The sequence below is a fragment of the Dendrobates tinctorius genome, unplaced genomic scaffold (genome assembly GCF_039654945.1).
Source record: "Dendrobates tinctorius isolate UK_male_01 unplaced genomic scaffold, ASM3965494v1 ptg000011l, whole genome shotgun sequence".
NCBI classification, from domain to species: domain Eukaryota; kingdom Metazoa; phylum Chordata; class Amphibia; order Anura; family Dendrobatidae; genus Dendrobates; species Dendrobates tinctorius.
Window position 1 is genome coordinate 5,793,071 of NW_027361679.1, and position 21,447 is coordinate 5,814,517.

General features: G+C 41.9%; 1 protein-coding gene across 1 annotated transcript in view; it reads right to left on the bottom strand.

Annotated features, from left to right (window-relative positions):
* Positions 1-1,515: 1,515 nt before the first annotated feature.
* LOC141100823 (alcohol dehydrogenase 1-like) overlaps positions 1,516-21,447 on the bottom strand; it is a 104,749-nt gene continuing 84,817 nt past the window's right edge. Inside the window, exons 8-9 of the mRNA XM_073589500.1 lie at positions 20,225-20,363; positions 1,516-2,060 (exon numbers count right to left, since the gene is read on the bottom strand). Of these exons, the coding sequence (XP_073445601.1) occupies positions 2,036-2,060; positions 20,225-20,363 (164 nt within the window). The 3' untranslated portion in view covers positions 1,516-2,035. The remainder of the gene's footprint in view (positions 2,061-20,224; positions 20,364-21,447) is intronic.

The window sequence follows — 21,447 nt, forward strand, 5'->3', positions numbered from 1 at the left end:
TTGCCGCAGCGGCGTGCCGCAAACTTCGTCACTTTTTCCCTTCTTCAAAAGTTGGGAGGTATGCTGAAACTCAGTTTTATCACAAATGATTTGGAGTAGCAATTTGGGCCTCCGGAGACTGGCACAGTGTTTGCACAACCTAGTTAGATGCTGGAAAATCGATTTGACACAGAACAGGATACTAGCTAGCTACTGTAACTGACAAGTTCATTTGCAGCACTATCAAGAGGAGCGTCTTTGCACTGTGACACTGAGCAAATTGTGCCAGCAAAACAATAGTCCGCTTTTCATATGTCCATGGACATATGACTTCAGCAGCCAATCACAGAAGACCTTGTGTCATGACGGTGTGGATGGTTTCTGAAATTGATTATCTGACAAAATCAGCACGCAAAAATTTAGGGGGAAAAAAAAGAAAAAGAGCAGCTCCTCTAATCTCTCAACACCCCGCCCCTCATCAAACAAGTCCCCTTGTCTTTCCCATTCATCATACAGCACCACTATCTTAACCAAAGTATTAACAAAAGCATTAGTGGAAACATGATAATTTACGGATCTGTGACCAAATTTTGCTGACTCTGAGTACAAATGCTCTTGAAACCGAACACAAATCCGAATGTGCTACGTTCGTGTGCGCAATTTGAAATTGGCGAATGTTTTCCGAAAAAGTTCTCTCATCTCCTCTGATTACATACATTTTTATTGCCTTTATTCTATAGAAACACGATAAAAAGGCATGTTTTTTGTATCTGTGGGTTTCTCTCATCTTATTCAAATCTATGGGGAAAATTCACAATTAAAATACATAGGCAACAGAAATAAGAAAAATTTACATTTTGCACATTTCAATATCCACTTGCACATCAGTTTCTGTAGTGTAAAAAAAACAAATCAGGCATGAAATATATATTTCATACAATTTTCTGGAACCATATGGTATGCTGCATTGTTTGCACAAAAAAAATACACAGAAGAAAAAATGCTCAAAAATCTCGTCATAATTTAGCTTAAGGTCTCGTTCACACTACCATGTTTTAGTTCTGATTGCTTTCCATGAAAAGACGGACAGCACATGAATTAATGTTATACAGTGGGTCAGTGCAGATGAGGAATTTTTTTAATGACTAAATCTGAATGTGAAATAAATTGCATCATGCACTATTTTCTTCTCTCTGTCAAATGAGACTAACCCATAGGGGTGCGCAAAAAAAAGAGTCATATGTCATATGGAGCCACAATATAGCATGTTTTTTTTTTAAGGATATCATAGGAAACTGTAGTCTTCTAAATTACTGCTGCTGTAAAAAATTGTACTTCACACGGATGATCAGTGAGAAAACTATTGTCCCAGTTTCTGGTTGAAACGCTAACATTTTTTTATATGCTCATTTAAAACTCGGCCTGAGGTTGAAAATAATAATAGCACTATTATTTTGTCAGGATCTTCATTTTTCCAGAAACACTACAGTTTTTATACATAGGCTGTGTACAATTAAAAAAAAACTTGCATTGATATATGGTATATCTTTTATTTTAGTTTAAAACAAAAAAGTACACAGTCTAACATCATGGTACAGTTGAAACATTTGTATTCTGTGATTCATTGATCTTATAACTTTTTAAGCGAAGAATCTCATAAATTGTTTATTTATTAATGTAGTCTAGATTAAAAGTCAAAAGGCAAAAAAGGTAAAAGGAAATAAAAAGAAAAAAATCAACCTCTCAGTAATATATTTCAGAAGATAAAGGAACAGAACATAATTAAAATTTCCACTTGACTGTAAATTTGTACAAACTTGTTCCGTAAGAGATGAAAATGTAGATTAGATTAGAACAAACTATTCTTCATTTTAAACAGCTGACAAATATTTCAACTCCAGATCCCGTGGTGGAGTCAGATGGTCGTTTTTTTATACTCGTAGTAAGTGTTAAAGAGCTGTTATGTTTCCATGATATATAAGATATACAAGGAAAAAAAACTGTATATTTTTATCAGGAGGACGCAGTAATAGCTTGTCTGGGTCTTCTGTGGTCCTTATAAAATCAGCACTGTGCGGATACTGCAGATAAAACACATTTGTCAAGATATGAATCAGAGAATGAATACACATTTCTACAAGGCATGCAAAAGCTATGTATATTACAATACAGGGTCATGTATAACAACAAGTATGGCTGCCCAATTAATAAAAAAAAATCCTAGAGAAGGGTAAAGGAAGTGTATCAACCCTGACTGACCCTAGACCAGGGAGTATGGCACCATAATAACTTGATGTGGTGCCCCTGCTCAATGTAAACTGTCCCTACATGACCCTAATGTCTCCCATGCAAACTGGCAACATCATCCATAAAACATGCTGAAGTGCTTGTAAAAGGTAATGTTTGCATACAAACAATACTCATTGCCTGGCTATATCACCTTACTCGTATAACATTCAGTGCATAAATATGCAACCAGGTAGTCATTTAAGCCCCCTTCACACATAGCGAGATCGCTAGCAGTATCGCTAAAGCGTCACGGAATTTGGGACGCAACAGCGATATTGGTAGCGATCTCACTACATGTGACACTTACCTCCGACCCGGCTCCCCACTGGATATCGCTGATCACGCGATATCGGCCTGGTCCATTTCTCGTCGTCAGCTTCCTGCTGGCGCCGACGAGCGACTCCATAGACGCGGGAGGAAGTCGTCACCAGAGCTGCCGTCTGACAGGTAAGTAACGACTGCCGACCGCTGTTGCATCGCTGATGAGATCTGCCTGTTTGGCAGCTCACTAGCGACCATTTAGCGATGCACCAGCGATCCTGACCGGGTCATATCGTTGTCAGGATCGCTGGTGCATCGCTAAATGTAATGGGACCTTTAGTCTTGTCCAAGTAGCCAAAAGATAGAGTTAAGTCTAGTGATGAGTGAACGTGCTTTGATTACATGTTATCCGAGCATGATCGGATGTTATCTGAGCATCTTGGGCGTGCTCTGATAATATGTTCAAGTCCCGCAGCTGTATGTTTTGCGGCTGATAGATAGCCACAATACATGAGGGCCTTGCCTAACAAACAGTTAATCCCTGCATGTGTTTCGGATGTCTAACAGCTGCAAAACATGTAGCTGCAGGCACTCAAACATGTTATGTGAGCACACCAAAGATACTCCGATAACACCAGAGCATGCTCAAATGACACATTATCCAAGCACATTTGATCATCACTAGTTAAGTCTCATTCAGATCAATACCTCAACACCAAACATCATTGAATCTCAGTAACAATTTCAAATAGGTGAAGTGCATGTAAATTACATATGCTGTTATGTCTGGTTGTGGTATACATTCAGGGCTGGTGTCAGCACCCGCCGCATCTGGGTAAGTGCCGGGGCACTGAGCAGGCGGAGGGGCCCACTTGCTGTCACGAACACTGATGCACTATTGGGGCCTGACGCTGTCCCATTTGCTCAGGGCCCCAGCACTTGGAATACTTACCTCTCCATGTTCCTCCACTGCGGCATCTTCCTCGTCTTTTGACTTTGTGACATTTAACGTCAAAGGGAGTGATGATGTCACTATAGGACGCTCTCTGCTCTGAACAGTCACAGTGCAGAGAGCCGAGAAATGGCACCACCGAGGAGTCCAGAGCAGAGCAGTGGAGAGCGAGGATAGGTAAGTATTTCTTTTTTTTCATGTTTGGAGCAACATATGGGGCCCATTATGAATGGAGCATTATATAGGGTCCATCGTATACTGGAACATTATATGGGTCCGATTATATGGGGCCCAATATCTGTGGAGCACTATGTGGGGCCCATTCTGCATGGAGCATTATATGGGACCCATTATGTATGGAGAATTATATGGGGCCCATCATATACTGTATGGAGCAATATATGGAGCCCGTAATAAATGGAAGATTATATGTTGCCCATTCTGCATGGGGCCATTATATGGGGTTCAACATATACTGTATGGAGCATTATATGTGGCACATTCTGTATGAAGCATGATATGGGGCTTATTATAAATGAAGCATTTTATGGGGTCCATTATATATGGAGCAATATATGGGGCCTATCATATACAGTATGGAGCATTATATTGGTCTCCTTATGTATGGAGTATTATATAGAGCTCATACTGTGCAGAGCGCTATATGGGGCTCATTATACTGTATGGAGCATTATATGGGACTCACTATACTGTTTGGATCATTATATGGGGCTTGTTATGCTTTATCGAGCAATATATGGTGCTCATTTTTTCTGTATGGAGCAATATATTGGGCTTATAATTCGTTATGGATCATTATATAGCAAGTATGAAGCAGCAAATGGACCCATTATACTGTATGGAGCAGTATATGGTGTCCATTATACTGTATGGAGCAATATATTGGGGCTTATTACTCTGTATGAAGCAATATATGGGGCTCTTTATAATATATAGAGCAATATATGGGGCTCATTATTTGTATGGAGCAATACATGGAGTCAATTATTCTGTATGGAGCAATATATGAGGTCCATTATACTGAATGGAGCAATATATGGGGCTCATTATAATGTATGGAGCTTTATATGGGGTCCTTTATTCTGTATGAAGGAATATATGGGGCTCAATATACTGCATGTAGCAATATATTGGGGATCATTACTCTGTATGGAGCAATATATGGGGCTTATTATGCTGTATGGAGCAATATATGGGGCTCATTATTCTGTATGGAGCTATATATTCACTCATTATTCTGTATGGAGAAATGCATGGGGTCTACTATGCTGTATGGAGCAATATATGGTGTCCATTATACTAAATGGAGCAATGTATGGGGCTCATTATACTGTATAGAGAACATATGGGGTTCATTATTCTGCATGAAGTAATATATGGGGTTCATTATTGTGTATGGAGCACTATGTGGTGCCCATAATGCTGTATGGAGCAATATATGGGGCTCATTATTCTGTTTGGAGTACTATGAGGAGCCCATAATACTGTATGGAGGACTATACTGTCTGATTTCTGAGCTATTGAAGAATTTACAATAGATATCACTCATGTAATCTAAGAAGTAAGTGATATCTTTGACATTGTAAAATACCTATATTTCTCCGCCGTATCTGTGCATCTTGAATTGTGGTAGGTGTTAAAGTGGCCCACTGAGATTCTTTTGCCCTGGGCTCACGAAAACCTGGAGCCAGCCTCTATATATTAGTATTAGAATAATCACTGAAGGCCTAAATATTCATTCAGATGATAAATTTGTAAAAAAATGAATAGCAGAATGCCAGACAATAATAAGAATCAGATTTGTTTAAGACTCATAATAGGATTCATATATAGTCACCACTGAAAAGCAGACCAGTAGAGAAAGATTTAGTCATTCAGTGATTATTCTGATACTAACTAGAAACAGGCCTGATGCTATCGCATCGGGAGTGCGGTGAAATTGGCCTCAAGGCTGTTACTGCGGCTGCACAAGTAAAACATAGACGTCACCGCTATTCCCCACACAGGCACAGTAACAGACGATTCATTACCACTCATGCGCGATTATAGTGGGTAGAGCATGCAGTTGTGGCTGTTACTGCACATGTGCGGGAGTAGCGGTGACGTGAATGTCACTTGCGCAGGCACAGTTAATGGCCTTTCGCCCATGAACTGCGCCTGTGCAAGTGACATACACATCACCGCTATTCCCGTGCATGCATAGTAGCGATGCAGCTGTTACTGCGCCTGCGTGGGATTAGCGATGACGTGTATGTCACTTGCACAGGCGCAGTTCACGGCCATGTGGCCACGAACTGCGCCTGCACAAGTGACACTGCCGAGGTGCCTTACGGGATTCGGGGACAGCGGCCGGAAGTCCCAACTGGCGATTATATATCACTAAACACAGACCTTTTGTAACAAAACCACCTCAATTCAAGTAATTTAAACAACATCCCCAAACATGAACGGGGATATAGAGGCATTGACACAGTATTAATTAAAATAATTTTATTCAAACATGTTGAAACAATGACATCTAAACAAGGAATCCTCATAGGTAAAAAACCGGAGGTATAGAAAAACCAGGAAAGCTATAATGTCATGAGATATATAGTTACACACATAGCAAAAAATAAGTATATATGAACATATATTATGTAACTAACAGAACAATAAAAAGTGCACCATGCAGTTGTGCCACATTAATCAGCACAAAAAATACCAAAAAAAAAAAGTTTTTTACAATCAAAATAAGCAATATAAAGTGCACCGTGCAACTGCGCTATATGAGGGCCAGTCAAGGAAATGAAGTGTATAATACACCATTCCTTGTAATTTCCTGACCAAAATGTATCATACTGCATATAACAAAAATGGCATGATAAAAATTAAGATGCTTTGTGCACTGCTCCAAAAAGCTACCAGCCAAAAATGTTTGATCCAGCAATCATTATATATCACAAACTGATCCAAATGTATTACTCACAGTGAAAAGTTCCTGGTTAACCAGACCACCCGGGTGTACCCCAACAGTACTGTTTCGCCTGACCGCGGCTTCCTCAAACAGGGGCATGAGGAAGCCGGTCAGGCGAAACAGTGCTGTCGGTGTACGCCCGGGTGGTCTGGTTAACCAGGAACTTTTCACTGTGAGTAATACATTTGGATCAGTTTGTGATATATAATGATTAGAGATGAGCGACCTTGCCTTTTTTCGGGTCGAGTTGGGTTTCATGAAACCCGACTTTCTCAAAAGTCAGGTCGAGCGAAATCGGCCGATTATCGTGAAAAGTCGAAGGCCGACTTAAACACGAAACCCAATGCAAGTCAATGGGGAAGAAAAGTCGGCAGAGAGTGGAGGACAGGAAACACACCTACAGTGCCCATTTTAATGCCAAAAACATCAATTCTTATTACTTAAGCTTGTGAACCTTAATTTACTTTAGAATAATAGTTAGGCATTGAAAGCTGGGGGTTATTTGGCTAACGTTGTGGGGGGGGGGTAGGGCTGGCTTCAGATTTTCGTGGGCCCTGGGCCAAAGAGTGTCACTGGGCTCTTTTAACACATGCCACAATTCATGATCCTCTGATACGGCAGAGAAATAGCGGTATAGTACAATGAAAAATACTTCACTTCTTACATCTCATGACTGATATCCATTTTAAATTCTCCAATAGCTCCAAAAACGGACAGTATATTACTCCATACAGTATTATGGCCACCGCATAGTGCGCTATACAGAGTAATGAGGCCAATATATTTCTCCATACAGAATCATTGGTCCCATATAATGTTTGAAACAGTATATGATGAGCTCCACATAATGCTACAGTATATGTTGGTCCCCATGGATGAAGCTCCACTGTGTTATAGGCCCAAATAATGCTCCATATATAATGGGCCCCATTTCTAATGCTCCAGTGCATAATGGGCCCTGTAAATGCTGCTCCAGTGTCTGATGTCCACCTTTGGAATGCTCCAGTGTATGATGGGCCTCATATCATTCTCCAGAGTATAGTGCTCCCCAAAAATAGTTGTCCCAACATTGAAAACAATTAAATACAGTAAGTCTCCTCGCTAGGGAATCCCTGTACTAGTCTGGACTCCTCATCGTCCCCATCTTCCATCTCACTGCACTTGGACTGTTTAGGCAGAGGGTGTACAGACATGATGTCATCACGCTCTCTGACCAGAATGTCACTGTCGGGAAACGCGGAAGATGTCACGGCGGTGGAGCAGGGAGAGGTAAGTGTTTCAACTTTGCAAGTGCTGTGATCCTGAGCAAGCAGGGGGGCCCAATCGTTGGCGAAGGCACTGGCACAGGTCCCCTCATAGTATGCCGGTGTGTCTGACGGTGGGTGTGCACCCCCACCATCAGAGACACTTGATTGTACTATGAGGGACCTTGTGCCAGTGCCATTGCCAAACAGTGTGCCCACCCACCTGCACGGGTGCATGCGCCAGGTGGTGACCCCGGCCCTGTGGGGGAGGCAGCCCAGTTAGGGAGGTGGAAAAATTGGCATATGTTGATGTTGGACATTCAGCAGCTGCAAATGGCGTAATTGGAGAAGTCCGCGGAAGAGAAGGACAAAAGCAAACCATTTTTCTGGCAACCTAGGTGTCAGCAGGGGAGGGTGGGACAAAATCCTTTGAAACCCATGCATGGTTCATTTTAATGAAGGTTAGATCTTCAACATTTTGGGTCGACAGACGGGTCCTTTTTTCTGTCAGGATTCATAGAATCATAGAATCGTAGAGTTGGAAGGGACCTCCTGGGCCATCTGGTCCAACCCCCTGCTCAAAGCAGGATTCTCTAAATCATCCCAGTCAGATGTCTGTCCAGCCTCTGTTTGAAGACTTCCATTGAAGGAGAACTCACCACTTCTCGTGGCAGCCTGTTCCACTCATTGATCACTCTAACTGTCAAAAAGTTTTTTCTAATATCTAATCTGTGTCTCTTCCCATTCAGTTTCATCCCATTGCTTCTAGTCTTTCCTTGTGCAAATGAGAATAAAGTTGATCCTTCTACAATGTGACAGCCCTTTAGATATTTGTAGACAGCTATTAAGTCTCCTCTCAGTCTTCTCTTTTGCAAACTAAACATTCCCAAATCCTGCAACCTTTCCTCATAAGACAGGGTTTGCAGACCAGTCACCATTCTGGTCGCTCTTTTCTGAACTTGCTCCAGTTTGTTGATGTCTTTTTTAAAATGTGGTGCCCAAAACTGGACACAATATTCTAGATGAGGTCTGACCAAAGAGGAGTAGAGGGAAATAATGACTTCACGTGATCTAGACTGTATGCTTCTGTTAATACATCCTAGAATTGCATTTGCCTTTTTTGCTGCTGCATCACACTGTTGACTCATATTCAGTCTGTGATCTATTAGTATACCCAAGTCTTTTTCACATGTGCTGTCACTTAGCCCTATTCCTCCCATTCTATATATGCTTTTTTCATTTTTATTGCCCAGATGTAGTACTTTGCATTTCTCCCTGTTAAAAACCATTCTGTTAGTTGCTGCCCACTTCTCCAGTTTATTTAAATCTTTTTGAATCCTCTCTCTCTCTTCTCTAGTATTAGCTATCCCTCCTAGCTTTGTGTCATCAGCAAATTTAATCAGTTTACCCTCAATTCCTTCATCTAAATCGTTGATAAAGATGTTGAACAATACAGGGCCCAGGACAGAGCCCTGTGGTACCCCACTTGAGACATTCTTCCAACTGGATGTGCAGCCATTTACGACCACTCTTTGGGTCCGATCACTAAGCCAGTTATGAATCCACCTAACAGTTGCCTTGTCCATTCCATACTTCGTCATTTTTTCAATAAGGATTGTATGAGAGACTTTGTCAAATGCTTTGCTGAAGTCAAGATATACTATATCTACAGCATTTCCTTGATCCACCCAATCAGTGATACCGTCATAGAAGGAAATTAAGTTAGTCTGACATGACTTATTAGTTAGAAACCCATGCTGACTCTGTTTAATCACTTCATTCTTATCCAGGTATTGACATACATGTTGTTTAATAATTTGTTCAAAGATCTTTCCTGGTATAGAAGTCAGACTCACCGGCCTATAGTTGCCTGGGTCCACCTTCTTCCCCTTTTTGAAGATAGGAACAACATTTGCTCTTCTCCAGTCTTCTGGCACTTCTCCTGTTCTCCAAGAATTTTCAAAGATTATGGAGAGGGGTTCAAAAATTTCTTCTGCTATCTCCTTCAGTACTCTGGGGTGTAATTCATCTGGACCTGGAGACTTGAATTCATTTAGGTTAGCTAAGTGTTTCCTCACTATCTTTCTGTTTATAGATATCCTGGATTCTTCTATTCCCTTAATAGGACAGTGAATAACAGTTGATGTTGCATTTCCTTTCTGAGAGAAAACAGATGCAAAATAGGAATTTAAAAGTTCAGCCTTCTCAACATCCTGTCTTACCATTTCATCATTTTCATCCTGTAAAAATCCTATAGCATCTTTGACTTTTCTTTTACTTTTGACATATCCCCAAAATCCTTTATTATTGCTTTTGACATCTCTTGCAAGCCTCAGTTCATTTTCAGCTTTAGCTAATCTGATTTGTGCCCTGCAGGTTCTGCAGACAGCATTATATTCTTCTTTAGATATGCCTCCCTCTTTCCATTTTATAAACATTTTTTTCTTCCTTTTTAGCATGTGCTTAAGTTCTGTGTTCATCCATCCTGGTTTCCTTAAATGCTTCCTATTCTTCCCTCTTTTCGGAATTGTTAACAACTGTGCTTTGAGAATTTCATTTTTCAAGATTTCCCATCCTTCCTGGACATTTTTGTCTTTAAGGATATCCAGCCATTGATTGATCCAGCAGCACTGAAGACTCGTTCAGATAACACACTAGCAGCAGGGCAAGCGAGCTCCTGTAAGGCATATTGTGCCAATTCAGGCCAGGTGTTAAGTTTACTGGCCCAATAGTCAAAGGGGAATGACCGGTGAGGGAGAACATCGATATGGGAGAAGTAGTTTGCTACCATAGTTGACAACTGCTGTCTCCTGTCACTTTCGATTGATACAGTATTACCAGTCGTGTGAGCGGTACTTGAGAAATTAGTCCACAATATGGTAATGAAACCCCTGTGTCCAATGCCACTTTGGCTGTGTGCACCACAAGCACCTCTTTCATGTTGCCCCCTACAGCTTCTTGGAAAAACATCACTGCCGCTGTGTGCTGGGAATGCCTCAAACAAACGGTTTACCAGAGTTGCTTGTTTGTTAGCCAATATTAGCTCTAGGTTCTCCTGTGGCATGATGTTTTGGAATTTGCCTTTATAGCGTGGATCCAGGATGCTGGCCAACCAGTAGTCGTCATCGTTCATCATTTTGGCAATGCGGGGGTCCCTTTTTAGGATCTGCAAGGCATAATCAGACATGTGGGCCAATGTTCCAGGTGTTAATGAGGCACTGCGAGTGCTGGGTGGAGGAGCACTTTCTGGCAAATCCACATCCCTCCAGTCACCCACAAACCCTGTACCTGACCTTGCCACGCCAACATTTTTTCTTGCCCCCCTCCCCAAAATAATCATCCCCTTCATCCTCCTCCTCTTCTTCTTCCACCTCGTCCACGAGACTTCCCTGAGCAGACAATGGCTGACTCTCATCAAGACTTCCCTCCTCCTCGGCTGCATACGCCTGCTCCTTAATGTGCGTCAAAGTTTGCATGAGCAGACGCACAAGTGGGATGCTCATGCTTATGATGGCGTCGTCTGCGCTTACCAGCCATGTGCATTCCTCAAAACACTGAAGGACTTTACAGAGGTCTTTCAGCTTCGACCACAGCACACCAGACAACTCCATGTCTGCCTGCAAACTGCCTGCCCGTGTATCCTCCCACAAATGAATTACAGCCTGCCTCTGTTCGCACAGCCTCTGAACCATGTGCAGGGTGGAGTTCCACCTTGTTGCAACGTCGATAATTAGGCGGTGCTTGGGAAGGTGGAGCAATCGCTGCAGCTTCTGCATACGACTGGAGTGTATGGGCGACCGGTGGATGTGCGAGCACAGTCTTCGCACCTTATGGAGCAGGGGTGTTAACGCCGGATAATTATTGAGGAAGCACTGCACCACCAGGTTCAAGGTGTGAGCCAGGCAAGGTATGTGTCTGAGTTTTGAAAGGGCTATGGCTGCCACAAAATTCCGGCCGTTATCACTAACTACCTTGCCTGCCTCAAGATGTAGACTACCCAGCCATGACTCGGTTTGCCGCTGCAAGTAGTCGACCAGTACCTCCGCGGTGTGTCTGTTGTCTCCCAAACACATCATCTTCAACACAGCCTGCTGACGCTTACCACTAGCTGTTCGATAGTGGGACACCTCGTGTGCAACACTGGCAGCTGTGGATGGAGTGCTCGTGCGACTGCGCTCTGTGGACGAGCTTTCGCTTCTGGAGGAGGAGGAGGAGGAGAGTCGAACGCCTACAGCCAACTGTTTCCTATACCGTGGGCTAGACATCACTGTCCCACTGCCACTGTCCCCTGTGGACCCTGCATCCACCACATTAACCAAGTGTGCAGTGATGGACACGTAATGGCCCTGGCCATGCCTACTGGCCCATGCATCTGTTGTGAGATGCACTGTTGTGAGTTCATTTTCTGGTCCACCAGTTGTGAGTTCTCCTGCCAGGCTCCCTCTGGTGGTAACAGGAGGTAGTGAGGCTGATTTAATCAGTAGAGATCTGCCACTTGATAATGAGGATGACGATTGGAACTCAGGAATCTCAGACTGGATTTAAGACAGCCGACGCCCTATTCTGGTGCTGGTGATTCCTTCTGGCTTGTCAGGTCTTGGTTTTCAGCTCTGTTCCAGTCATCTAAAGCTAAGTTCTTCTGCTAATGTTCACACTTGATTTTGTTGGTCTATTCAGTTTTTTGTGTGGTCAGTGCTGAATTTCCACTCTTATTTATCTGTATTTGCCAATTTGCTTTTTGTCCCTTATTAGATTGGCCTCTTTTTGCTCTGTCTCAGAATATTGCAGAGTGCTGATATAGTGGGAGAAGTCTAGTGACTTCAGGGTTAATTTTGCTATCAGAAGTGTTGGACATTATTTTTGTAGTGTTTTTTGCAGATTGCAGACAGTGTCTTTCCTTTCCTATCCTTTCTAGTTAGTTTGGGCCCCATCGTTTGCGCAGCCTATTTTCCTGCCTGTGTTTGTGCTTTCATCTTGTTTCAACGTCAATACATGTGTGGGGGCTGTCATTTCTTTGGGGTCTGCTCTGGGGCAGTTAGTTTTCCCTTTTTCTTACTTCAGGCTTATGTAGTTCTCCGGCTGTGACAAAGCGTCTAGGATCATCGTAGGTATGCTCCACGGCTGCTGCTAGTTGTGTGGTTAGGATCAGGGATCTGCAATCTGCATAGTTACCAACCTCTCTGGTTTTCTGTGACTTAGCTTGTTTTGTTTTTTTTCTCCTCGGTGACCCATTTATAACAGTGCACCTTTCCACTCACTGATTGCTTGAGTGCATGGACAATGCGGTCTTTCACATGCACGTGGAGGGCTGGGATGGCTTTTCGCGAAAAGAAGTGCCAACTGGGTAGGTCATAGCATGGTACTGCGTTGGCCATGAGCTCGCGGAAAGCTTTGCTTTCAACCAACCGGTAGGGCATCATCTCTAGCGAGATTAGTTTGGCAATGTGGGTGTTCAAAGCTAGTGTACGCGGATGAGAGGATGAGTACTTTCTTGTCCTACTCAGAGTCTCTGGTAGAGTGAGCTTGACTTGAGAGCTGCATATGGTGGAACTAGCAGTGGACATGGCGGACTGAGAGAGGGTTGGTGATGGTGTTGGTGGTGTTGCTGATGACCTAGATTCAGTCTTTCGTAGCAATAACATTGTGATTCCATGACTGTTTAGCCCTTGCGACGACACCTCGACTTTTGCTGCTGGTGGTGTGCTAACCGGTGGGCTTACAGTGGGGGAAGCGATGTAGCATTGCTGACTACCTTCATTCGATGCAAGTGCACATGTGGTATGTGAGGTTTGGTAGTCCGTACACGCTTGCAAGTGCATGGTGGTTAAATGTCTAAGCATGCAACTGGTATTCAAATTTCTCAGGTATTTCCCACGGCTAAAGGTCTTTGCGCACTTCTTACAGATAACCTTTGCCTGATCATTAGGATTTTGTTAAAAAAAGTGCCACACTGCACTCTTCCTACTATGGAAGACACTTTGAGACCTTGCACGCTGTGCTAATTTGACCATCTGGCCAAGTTGTCCTGCAACTCTTTTGGTTTTTGTAACACGTTTTTGGACTGCTACGGTCCTGCCAGATAACAGCTGTTGCGATGTCGTTGCCTGCTGCGGATCCTCCTCCTCCTCTTCTGAGCTATTGGCATCGGCACCCTCTTCCTCCAATATATGCCAATCTGGGTCAACAACTGGGTCATCCATCACCTCCTCTTCAATTTCATGTGCACCTTCCTCTGTGTCACCATGTAAGGTGGTATAGTATGCGGGACGGGGCACCTGAGTTTCATCAGGGTCTGATTCTGCCTCAGTACACTGCAAGGACAATGTAGTGCTCTGAGTGAATGTACCAGCAGAAAAATCTAGCAGTGGCTGTGCATCAGTGCACTCCATCTCAGATTCATCTTGGACTGGGGAATTCATGATTTGACTTGCCAACCCAGGCATGGTATGTGAAAAGCGCTCCATGGAGTAATCTGTAGTGTGGCCTGCCACATCCTTCACTTTTGGTAGGGGTGAAGGACACAAGGAAAGGTGTTGTTCCTGACCAGGAGTCTCCAATGACGACTCAGTGCTTTTATTTTTTGAAACTTCAGAAGAGGAGGCTAGAGAGCTGGAGGCTGTGTCTGCAATGTAAGCCAAAACTTGTTCCTGAAGCTCTGGCTTTAAAAGTGGTTTACCTACTCCCAGAAAAGAGAGCCTTTGAGGCCTTGTGGAGCCAGACAATGACGCAGGCTCAACACCTCCTGCCTTAGGTGCTATTGTGCTTTTGCCACTACCAACAGATGCAACACCACCACCATCGGGACCAGCTGGCCACCCCCGCCCACTTCCATGGCATCTTCCACCATACTTGCTTATTTTTGTGAAAATGTAGCCAAAATACGACCAGCTATATGGTACTGTAAAACAAGGTAGGAGGTGTATCTACTATTGGTGAGAATTTGAATCTCACTAGAGATTTGAGGACACTGAACTATTGTCTCTGGCCCAGTAGAGATTACACCTCAATGTAACAGGCTGAAATTGGATGGTGTATGACAAGGTGGAGGGTGTCTATAGGATTGGTGAGATTTTGAATCTCACTAGAGATTTTAGGACGCTGACAATGATGCTCTCAGTCCAAGTATGGACGCAGGCAGCCTAAAAAGCAGGACTGCTGCACAGTGCACACACAAAAGGGTGGAAAAATGAACCCTTGGTAACTGTGCAGAAAAGAGGAAGAAAAGTATTTTTGCTTTTAAAAAAGCAGTTTGCACAGCAGTGTGCAAACAGCAATGCAGCTATCAGGGAGCCTAAAAAAAGCAGGCTAATAACCAACAGAGCTGATGCACAAAAATAGAGCCTCCCCTGTCACTGCACACAAAGTGTTATGTTGTAAGTGGAAATCGCTAACAGCAGAAGCAGTTTTTTGGTTCTTCTTCCCTGCCTAACACTCTCCCTACAGAATCAGCAGCAGCAGCAGCTCTCCCTATGCTAAGATCTACATAAGTAAGTCGGTCAGCATTCATGCCCTTTTTAGCCCCTGTGACGCCACACAAAGCCAGCCAATCACTTGCATGCACTTCTCAAAGATGGTGGTGACTGATGCCTATGTCATCGCGTTGCTCACAGAGTGCGTCCTCCATCATTGGCTGAAAAAGGGTGCTGGAAGCATCTTTTGAAACGCGACTTTGGCGCTCTGGTCGCCGACCTCGTGGTCGACCTCACGCTATGGTCGGGTTTTGTTTCATGAAACCCGCCTTCAGCAAAAGTCGGCGACTTTTGAATATGACCGACCCGTTTCGCTCAACTCTAATAATGATTGCTGGGTCAAACATTTTTGGCTGGTAGCTTTTTGGAGCAGTGCACGAAGCACCTTAATTTTTATCATGCCATTTTTGTTATATGCAGTATGATACATTTTGGTCAGGAAATTACAAGGAATGGTGTACTATACACTGCATTTCATTAACTGGCCCTCATATAGCGCAGTTGCACGGTGCACTTTATATTGCTTATTTTGATTGCAAAAAAACTTTTTCAAAAAAAATTTTTTTTTTTATATTTCTTGTGCTGATTATTATGTGGCACAACTGCACGGTGCACTTTTTATTGTTCTGTTAGCTACATAATATATGTTCATATATACTTCTTCTTTGCTATGTGTGTAACTATGTATCTCATGACATTATAGCTTTCCTGGTTTTTCTATACCTCCGGTTTTTTACCTATGAGGATTCCTTGTTTAGGTGTCATTATTTCAACATGTTTGAATAAAATTATTTTAATTAATACTGTGTCAATGCCTCTATATCCCTGTTCATGTTTGGGGATGTTGTTTAAATCGCGATTATATATGCAGATGTAAACCACACAACCAGACAAAACGACAAATGTAATTTTCATGCATTTCAGCACTTTACCTCTTTGGAATTGATGCTGAGATATAATGAGGTCTGGTTTTGAGGTATTGATCTGAATGAAACTTAACTATAACTTGGGGCAACAGGGACAAGACTAAACGACTATCTGGTTGCATATTTTTGCACTAAATGCTAGGCAAGTAGGGTCATATTGCCAGATGATGAGTGTTGCTTATTTACATTACCTTTTATAAGGACTTCAGCACTTTTCAGGGGTGAGTGAGGTGGTTTTTCAAGGGAGGCCAGATTAGGGTCATCTAGTATCCCTAGGTTGCCTACATTACGTGGGAGCATCACATCAATTTATTAGGGTGCCAACCTCTGAGGCCAGGTAGGGTCAGTAAGGGTTAGTACACTCCCCTCCCCATCCTCTAGAATTTTTTTTTACTAATTGACAGCCATACTTGTTATTTGTGACTCTGTATTGTACTAAAGTGATTGTGATAGACACATTATCTTTATTATACATTTTAATGAAAATATTTAAAGTATTTTTTAAGGGGTTTCTTTTGGTAAGGTCAATCAACAATATTCCCTTTTTCATACTTTCAAAACGCTCTTCTCATCCCATCCTTTAAGGGCCAAGTATCTAGATGCTGGCCACCAGAAGTGGGACTAGGTAAACATCCAAGTGCGTCTGTGCTATACCACATTTATAGCTTCCATAGAAATTAATGTGAGAGCTAAGCCATTTATGCAACTTTACAAGTATGCCACCTATGTAGATTGAGAAAGAATACACTTTTTGCTACCACTTATAACCAAGCTCTCTATTCGGCTTTCTCCAGTAGTGCCATTAACAATGAATGGAGCAGAAACGAGACCAAGCATATTATTCACTAGAGTTGGTGAGAATCAATTCATACCACCCGGTCCATCGGTAATGAGAGTAATCTTTGGTCATTGGATGAGAGCCGTGAAAACTGTCTCTTACCTGTTGACAACGGCGGCTCTTCAATTCATAACCCGGCCTGGCACAATGTTATTGCAGAGTGACATTCATGTAATGTCGCCAGGTTGGCTAAAGAAATAAGAAATTTGGATGTCACTAAGAGGTGGTTCTCACTGCACACATCCAGCGGCCAGAGATTACTATTGTGGCTGATGGACCAGGTCATGTGAATTGATTCCCACCAACTCTAATGTTCACATCTACTCCGTTCAGATTGGGCTCTGCAGGGCGTTGTACTCAGAATCCAGGGCCCTGTTCATATTACAGATAATTTACTTTAAACTGAAGCTCTACTTTGAATCCAATTTAGAGAATTTATTAATGAACTTTATCATTGTCTATTTTACATTAATCTTTACATTAACGGGTTATTTCTATCTCATTCTTTCATGACTAAGAGAAGACTAGCAGGTCACAGGAAGAACAGCAACAAAAACATCCAAGCATAGCTGTGATACATAGCTCTCATAGAAATGAATGGGAGTAAAAAGGGGGTTTTCAAACGAACAAAGTAGATTTTAATTAAAGGGGTTGTCTGGTCCTAATTGATAAGTCTGCAGTCACTCTGGGTGACTGCAGACTTATGAATCACCCCCAGCGCAGATACTGTGTGCTGTGGGAATTCGCCGGCCATGCCCACTGGCTCACTAGTCAGGGCCAGGCCTCGCTCTATACAACAGTATGGAACAAGGTCACATCCACTGCACAGGCTCTGGTTGACAGTATGTTAAATTCATACATTCCCTCTGGTCCAGGCTCAGAAACCAGTGAATCCTCGCAGCACACAGTGTATGCACTTGGTGATTCAGGGTGACTGCAAACTTATCGATTTGGACCAGACAACCCCTTTAACAGATCTTGGAATAAGAGTAAGTTTCACAATTGGATGAGTTAAAAAAATGTTCCTGTGCTGAGATAACCTTATAAATGTGCCCCTGCTGTGTACTGTGTAATGGCTGTGTCTGTCTGTACAGAAATATGATCTGATCATACCACATCTCCTGGGCAGGGGAGGAAGCAAAAGAGTATACAGACATTGCAGCACATTACAGGAATTTACAGTAACGAGGCTTTTTGCCAAGAAGAGTGGGCAGCTTTACCATCTGAGTAAATAAAGAACCTCATCCACAACTACCACAAAAGACTTCAAGCTGTCATTGATGTTAGAGGGGGTAATACATGGTATTAAGAAATGGGGTATGTGAACTTTTGATCAGGCTCATTTGGATGTTTTGGGTTGTCATTATGATTTAAAAAGAGAAAACACAGTAGTTTGACAATAAATGGCTTCACCCAACCATTAACCATGAGTGGAGAAAAGGTTTTGGTGTTATCATTCATATTCTCTGAAAAAAGGCCAAAAAAGCAAAAATGCAGCTGGGGTATGTAAACTTTTGAGCACAACTGTAAATATCCTGCCTAGCTAAGAAAAAAACATAATTTTAAATTTCTTTTTCAATATGCAAATAAGTTTCAGACTAGGCTTCTGAAGTCGGGAAGCAGGCATAAGCCTTTTTCATCAACTACACCAGTTACATTTTGAGTTGGTTTCAGACAATGTTGTATTCTGTTTTAACAGATGGCATGTTATTCAGAGTTCCTTCAACAGTACTTTGTATTTAATTGAAAACATGTGATACTGAAAACCATATTCACAGGATTCAGTTCAAAACATGTGATTTTATGTCTGACCATCGTGCACTTCTCAACAATGAAATTTCAACACGAAGAAGAAAATGTCATGGAAGCATGGAATTTTCAGCATGGATAAACATGTTAATGGAATGTAACTGATTAAGAAACAGAGACAATATTTTCAGAATCTTAATTTATTCACAAGGGTCCAAAGTGTAAAACGCAGGCTTACCACCACATCCAGTTTCAAGCGACAAGGGAAAATAGGATCAAACAAAATATATTGAGATAAAAGCCATGTCTTGTGGTGCTCAGCTTAATACTTGTAAATAATCATGAAAATTCAGAGGCAAACAAGTGGAGCGGCACTCACCACCGGCAATTTCAGTAAAATGCACTTTATTTCCGTTACAGGGTTGCAGACAGATATCAGTGAAATGAGGCTGATGTCTCTATCTGCAACCCCATAATAAAAATAAAGTGCATCTTACTGAAATTGCCGGTGGTGAGTGCCGCTCCACTTGTTTGCCTCTGAATTTTCATGATCTCGAATTATTCAGTATCAAGTATAAGCAAGATACATAGAAAAACACACACCTAGTCACTTTTGCATGCTATCAATGACATGATTAATATCTATTCGAGAAATGTTCTGCCACGCAGAATTCAAAAGGCTTGTAAATCAACCAGATCTGCTGGCAGCTCCCTTTGCAATTGACGACCAATGACGTCTAGATGTGCTTGATTAGAGACAAATCCAAAAGATCTGCCGGCCATGGCAGCACATTTAGGCCATGCAGGCTGCTCATAGTAGCCTGAACAATATGCAACATGGCAATATCGTGTTGAAAAACAGATCGTGGTACACTTTCATGTTCCCTTGTTAAGTCCCCTTCATAGTGTTGCCCCATGTGGTCTCCAGACCAATCTCTGGCTATCATTGATTACAAGAAAAAACAGGGCTCACCACTGAAGAGAATAGACATCTATTTCATCTTAGATTACTGTCTTACTCTGCACCATGATGACCTTTGAGAGTCATGGCCTGAGGTCAATTGAAGATTTGGCTCATAGCCTAATGTGCCATTCTTAGAATTTGAGAAGACCATGTGGGCAAAACCATAAAGAGTCCTACTCGCATAAAAAACACATGACACTTGCATTACACTAGTCTGACTCTCCTGCATCAAAATCGGATGGATTTTAAAATCACTAGTGTGACTCCAGCCTAACTCGATATTTCTCAGACAACCATTAATACCCTCACTGATAGCATGCTAAGGCAAGTAAGTGTGTGTGTTTTGGCATGTGGCGCTCATATTCATTATATACAGATGTTTTGAAAATGTTGTTAGCATTTTTTATAATTTGCAAATCGTTATCATGTCTATCCATCCTGTAATTTAGCTAATTCTACAACATTTCCTTCTTGGTGTTGCCTTTTCAATGTTGAGGAGTATGTACTGTCATGTGCGCCTATTAATTTGCCAGCCATTTATTTGAAATAAATATCCCCCTTATTTTGGATATCTACCTTTCTCCATTGCGCAAAAGTTGGAATCCTTCATTGATTTTCTCAAAAGGTAATTTGTGTGTTATAAGCTGATCCAAACTAAATTTCTTGTTCATGTATTCATCCACAAGTTTTGGTACATATTCTTTACTTTTCCAGCCTAGAAGGAAAAAGGCCAGATGCATCTCATACATTATTGAAACTACTTATCCCTTTCCTGACACTATTATTCTGTACCATTGTTTTAAAAAAAAATGTATGCTATGTACTACAGAAGTATGATGCTACTTTGTTATTATGTATACCATGGTGGTGGAAACATTTTCCAATATTGGTCGATGCATGCTTTTTACTTTTCCACACCATCCATTGGCTTTGAGACACTCCACATAAGGCTTTTTTAAAGGGTTATTCTCAAAAAAGCAAATTATCACCTATCCTCATGATAGGAGATAACCTGATGATCATCCCAGGAATCCCGAGATTTGGGTACTGGTACCCCGAGAATTGTGCTCTGCAGCTCAATTCTGAATAGTGCAGAGTATTTCATGTGTCGCATCTGCTCCATTTATTCTCTATGAGACTGACAAGTTCAGGACTCTGCTTTTTCTGGAAGTCCAATAGACAATGAAAGAAGTGGAGGCCGCACATGCAATGCTCCTCATAATTGAAAAGTGAGATGCAGAGCCCCGATCTCAGGATCCCTGGAGGTCCAAGTAGTTGGCCCCATGTGCTCACCAAGCTATTCTCTTGCCTTTTTTGGGAATAATGCATTAAGATTGCTTGTTTAAGAAAGGCTCTCTTTTGTTAGTCATATGCAATATAAGATTGGGACGTTCAGAAGAAATTTTCCAATAGCCCACACTAATGCTATATAGAAGTCTAATTTTTAGTATAAATAGGGAATATCAATAAAATCTAATTGTTTTTTTTTTATTTAACCCATCCAAATAGAACTAAAGATGTAAGTAATTAACTTTAAAAAGGGAAGTTAAATAGGGAAGTCTTCTAATGGAAATTGGTTCAACCCCTGGCAAAAATTATGGAATCACCAGCCTTGGAGGATGTTCATTCAGTTGTTTAATTTTGTAGAAAAAAAGCAGATCACAGACATGGCACAAAACTAAAGTCATTTCAAATGGCAACTTTCTGGCTTTAAGAAACACTAAAAGAAATCAAGAACAAAAAATGTGGCAGTCAGTAATGGTTACTTTTTTTAAACCAAGGATAGGGAAAAAATTATG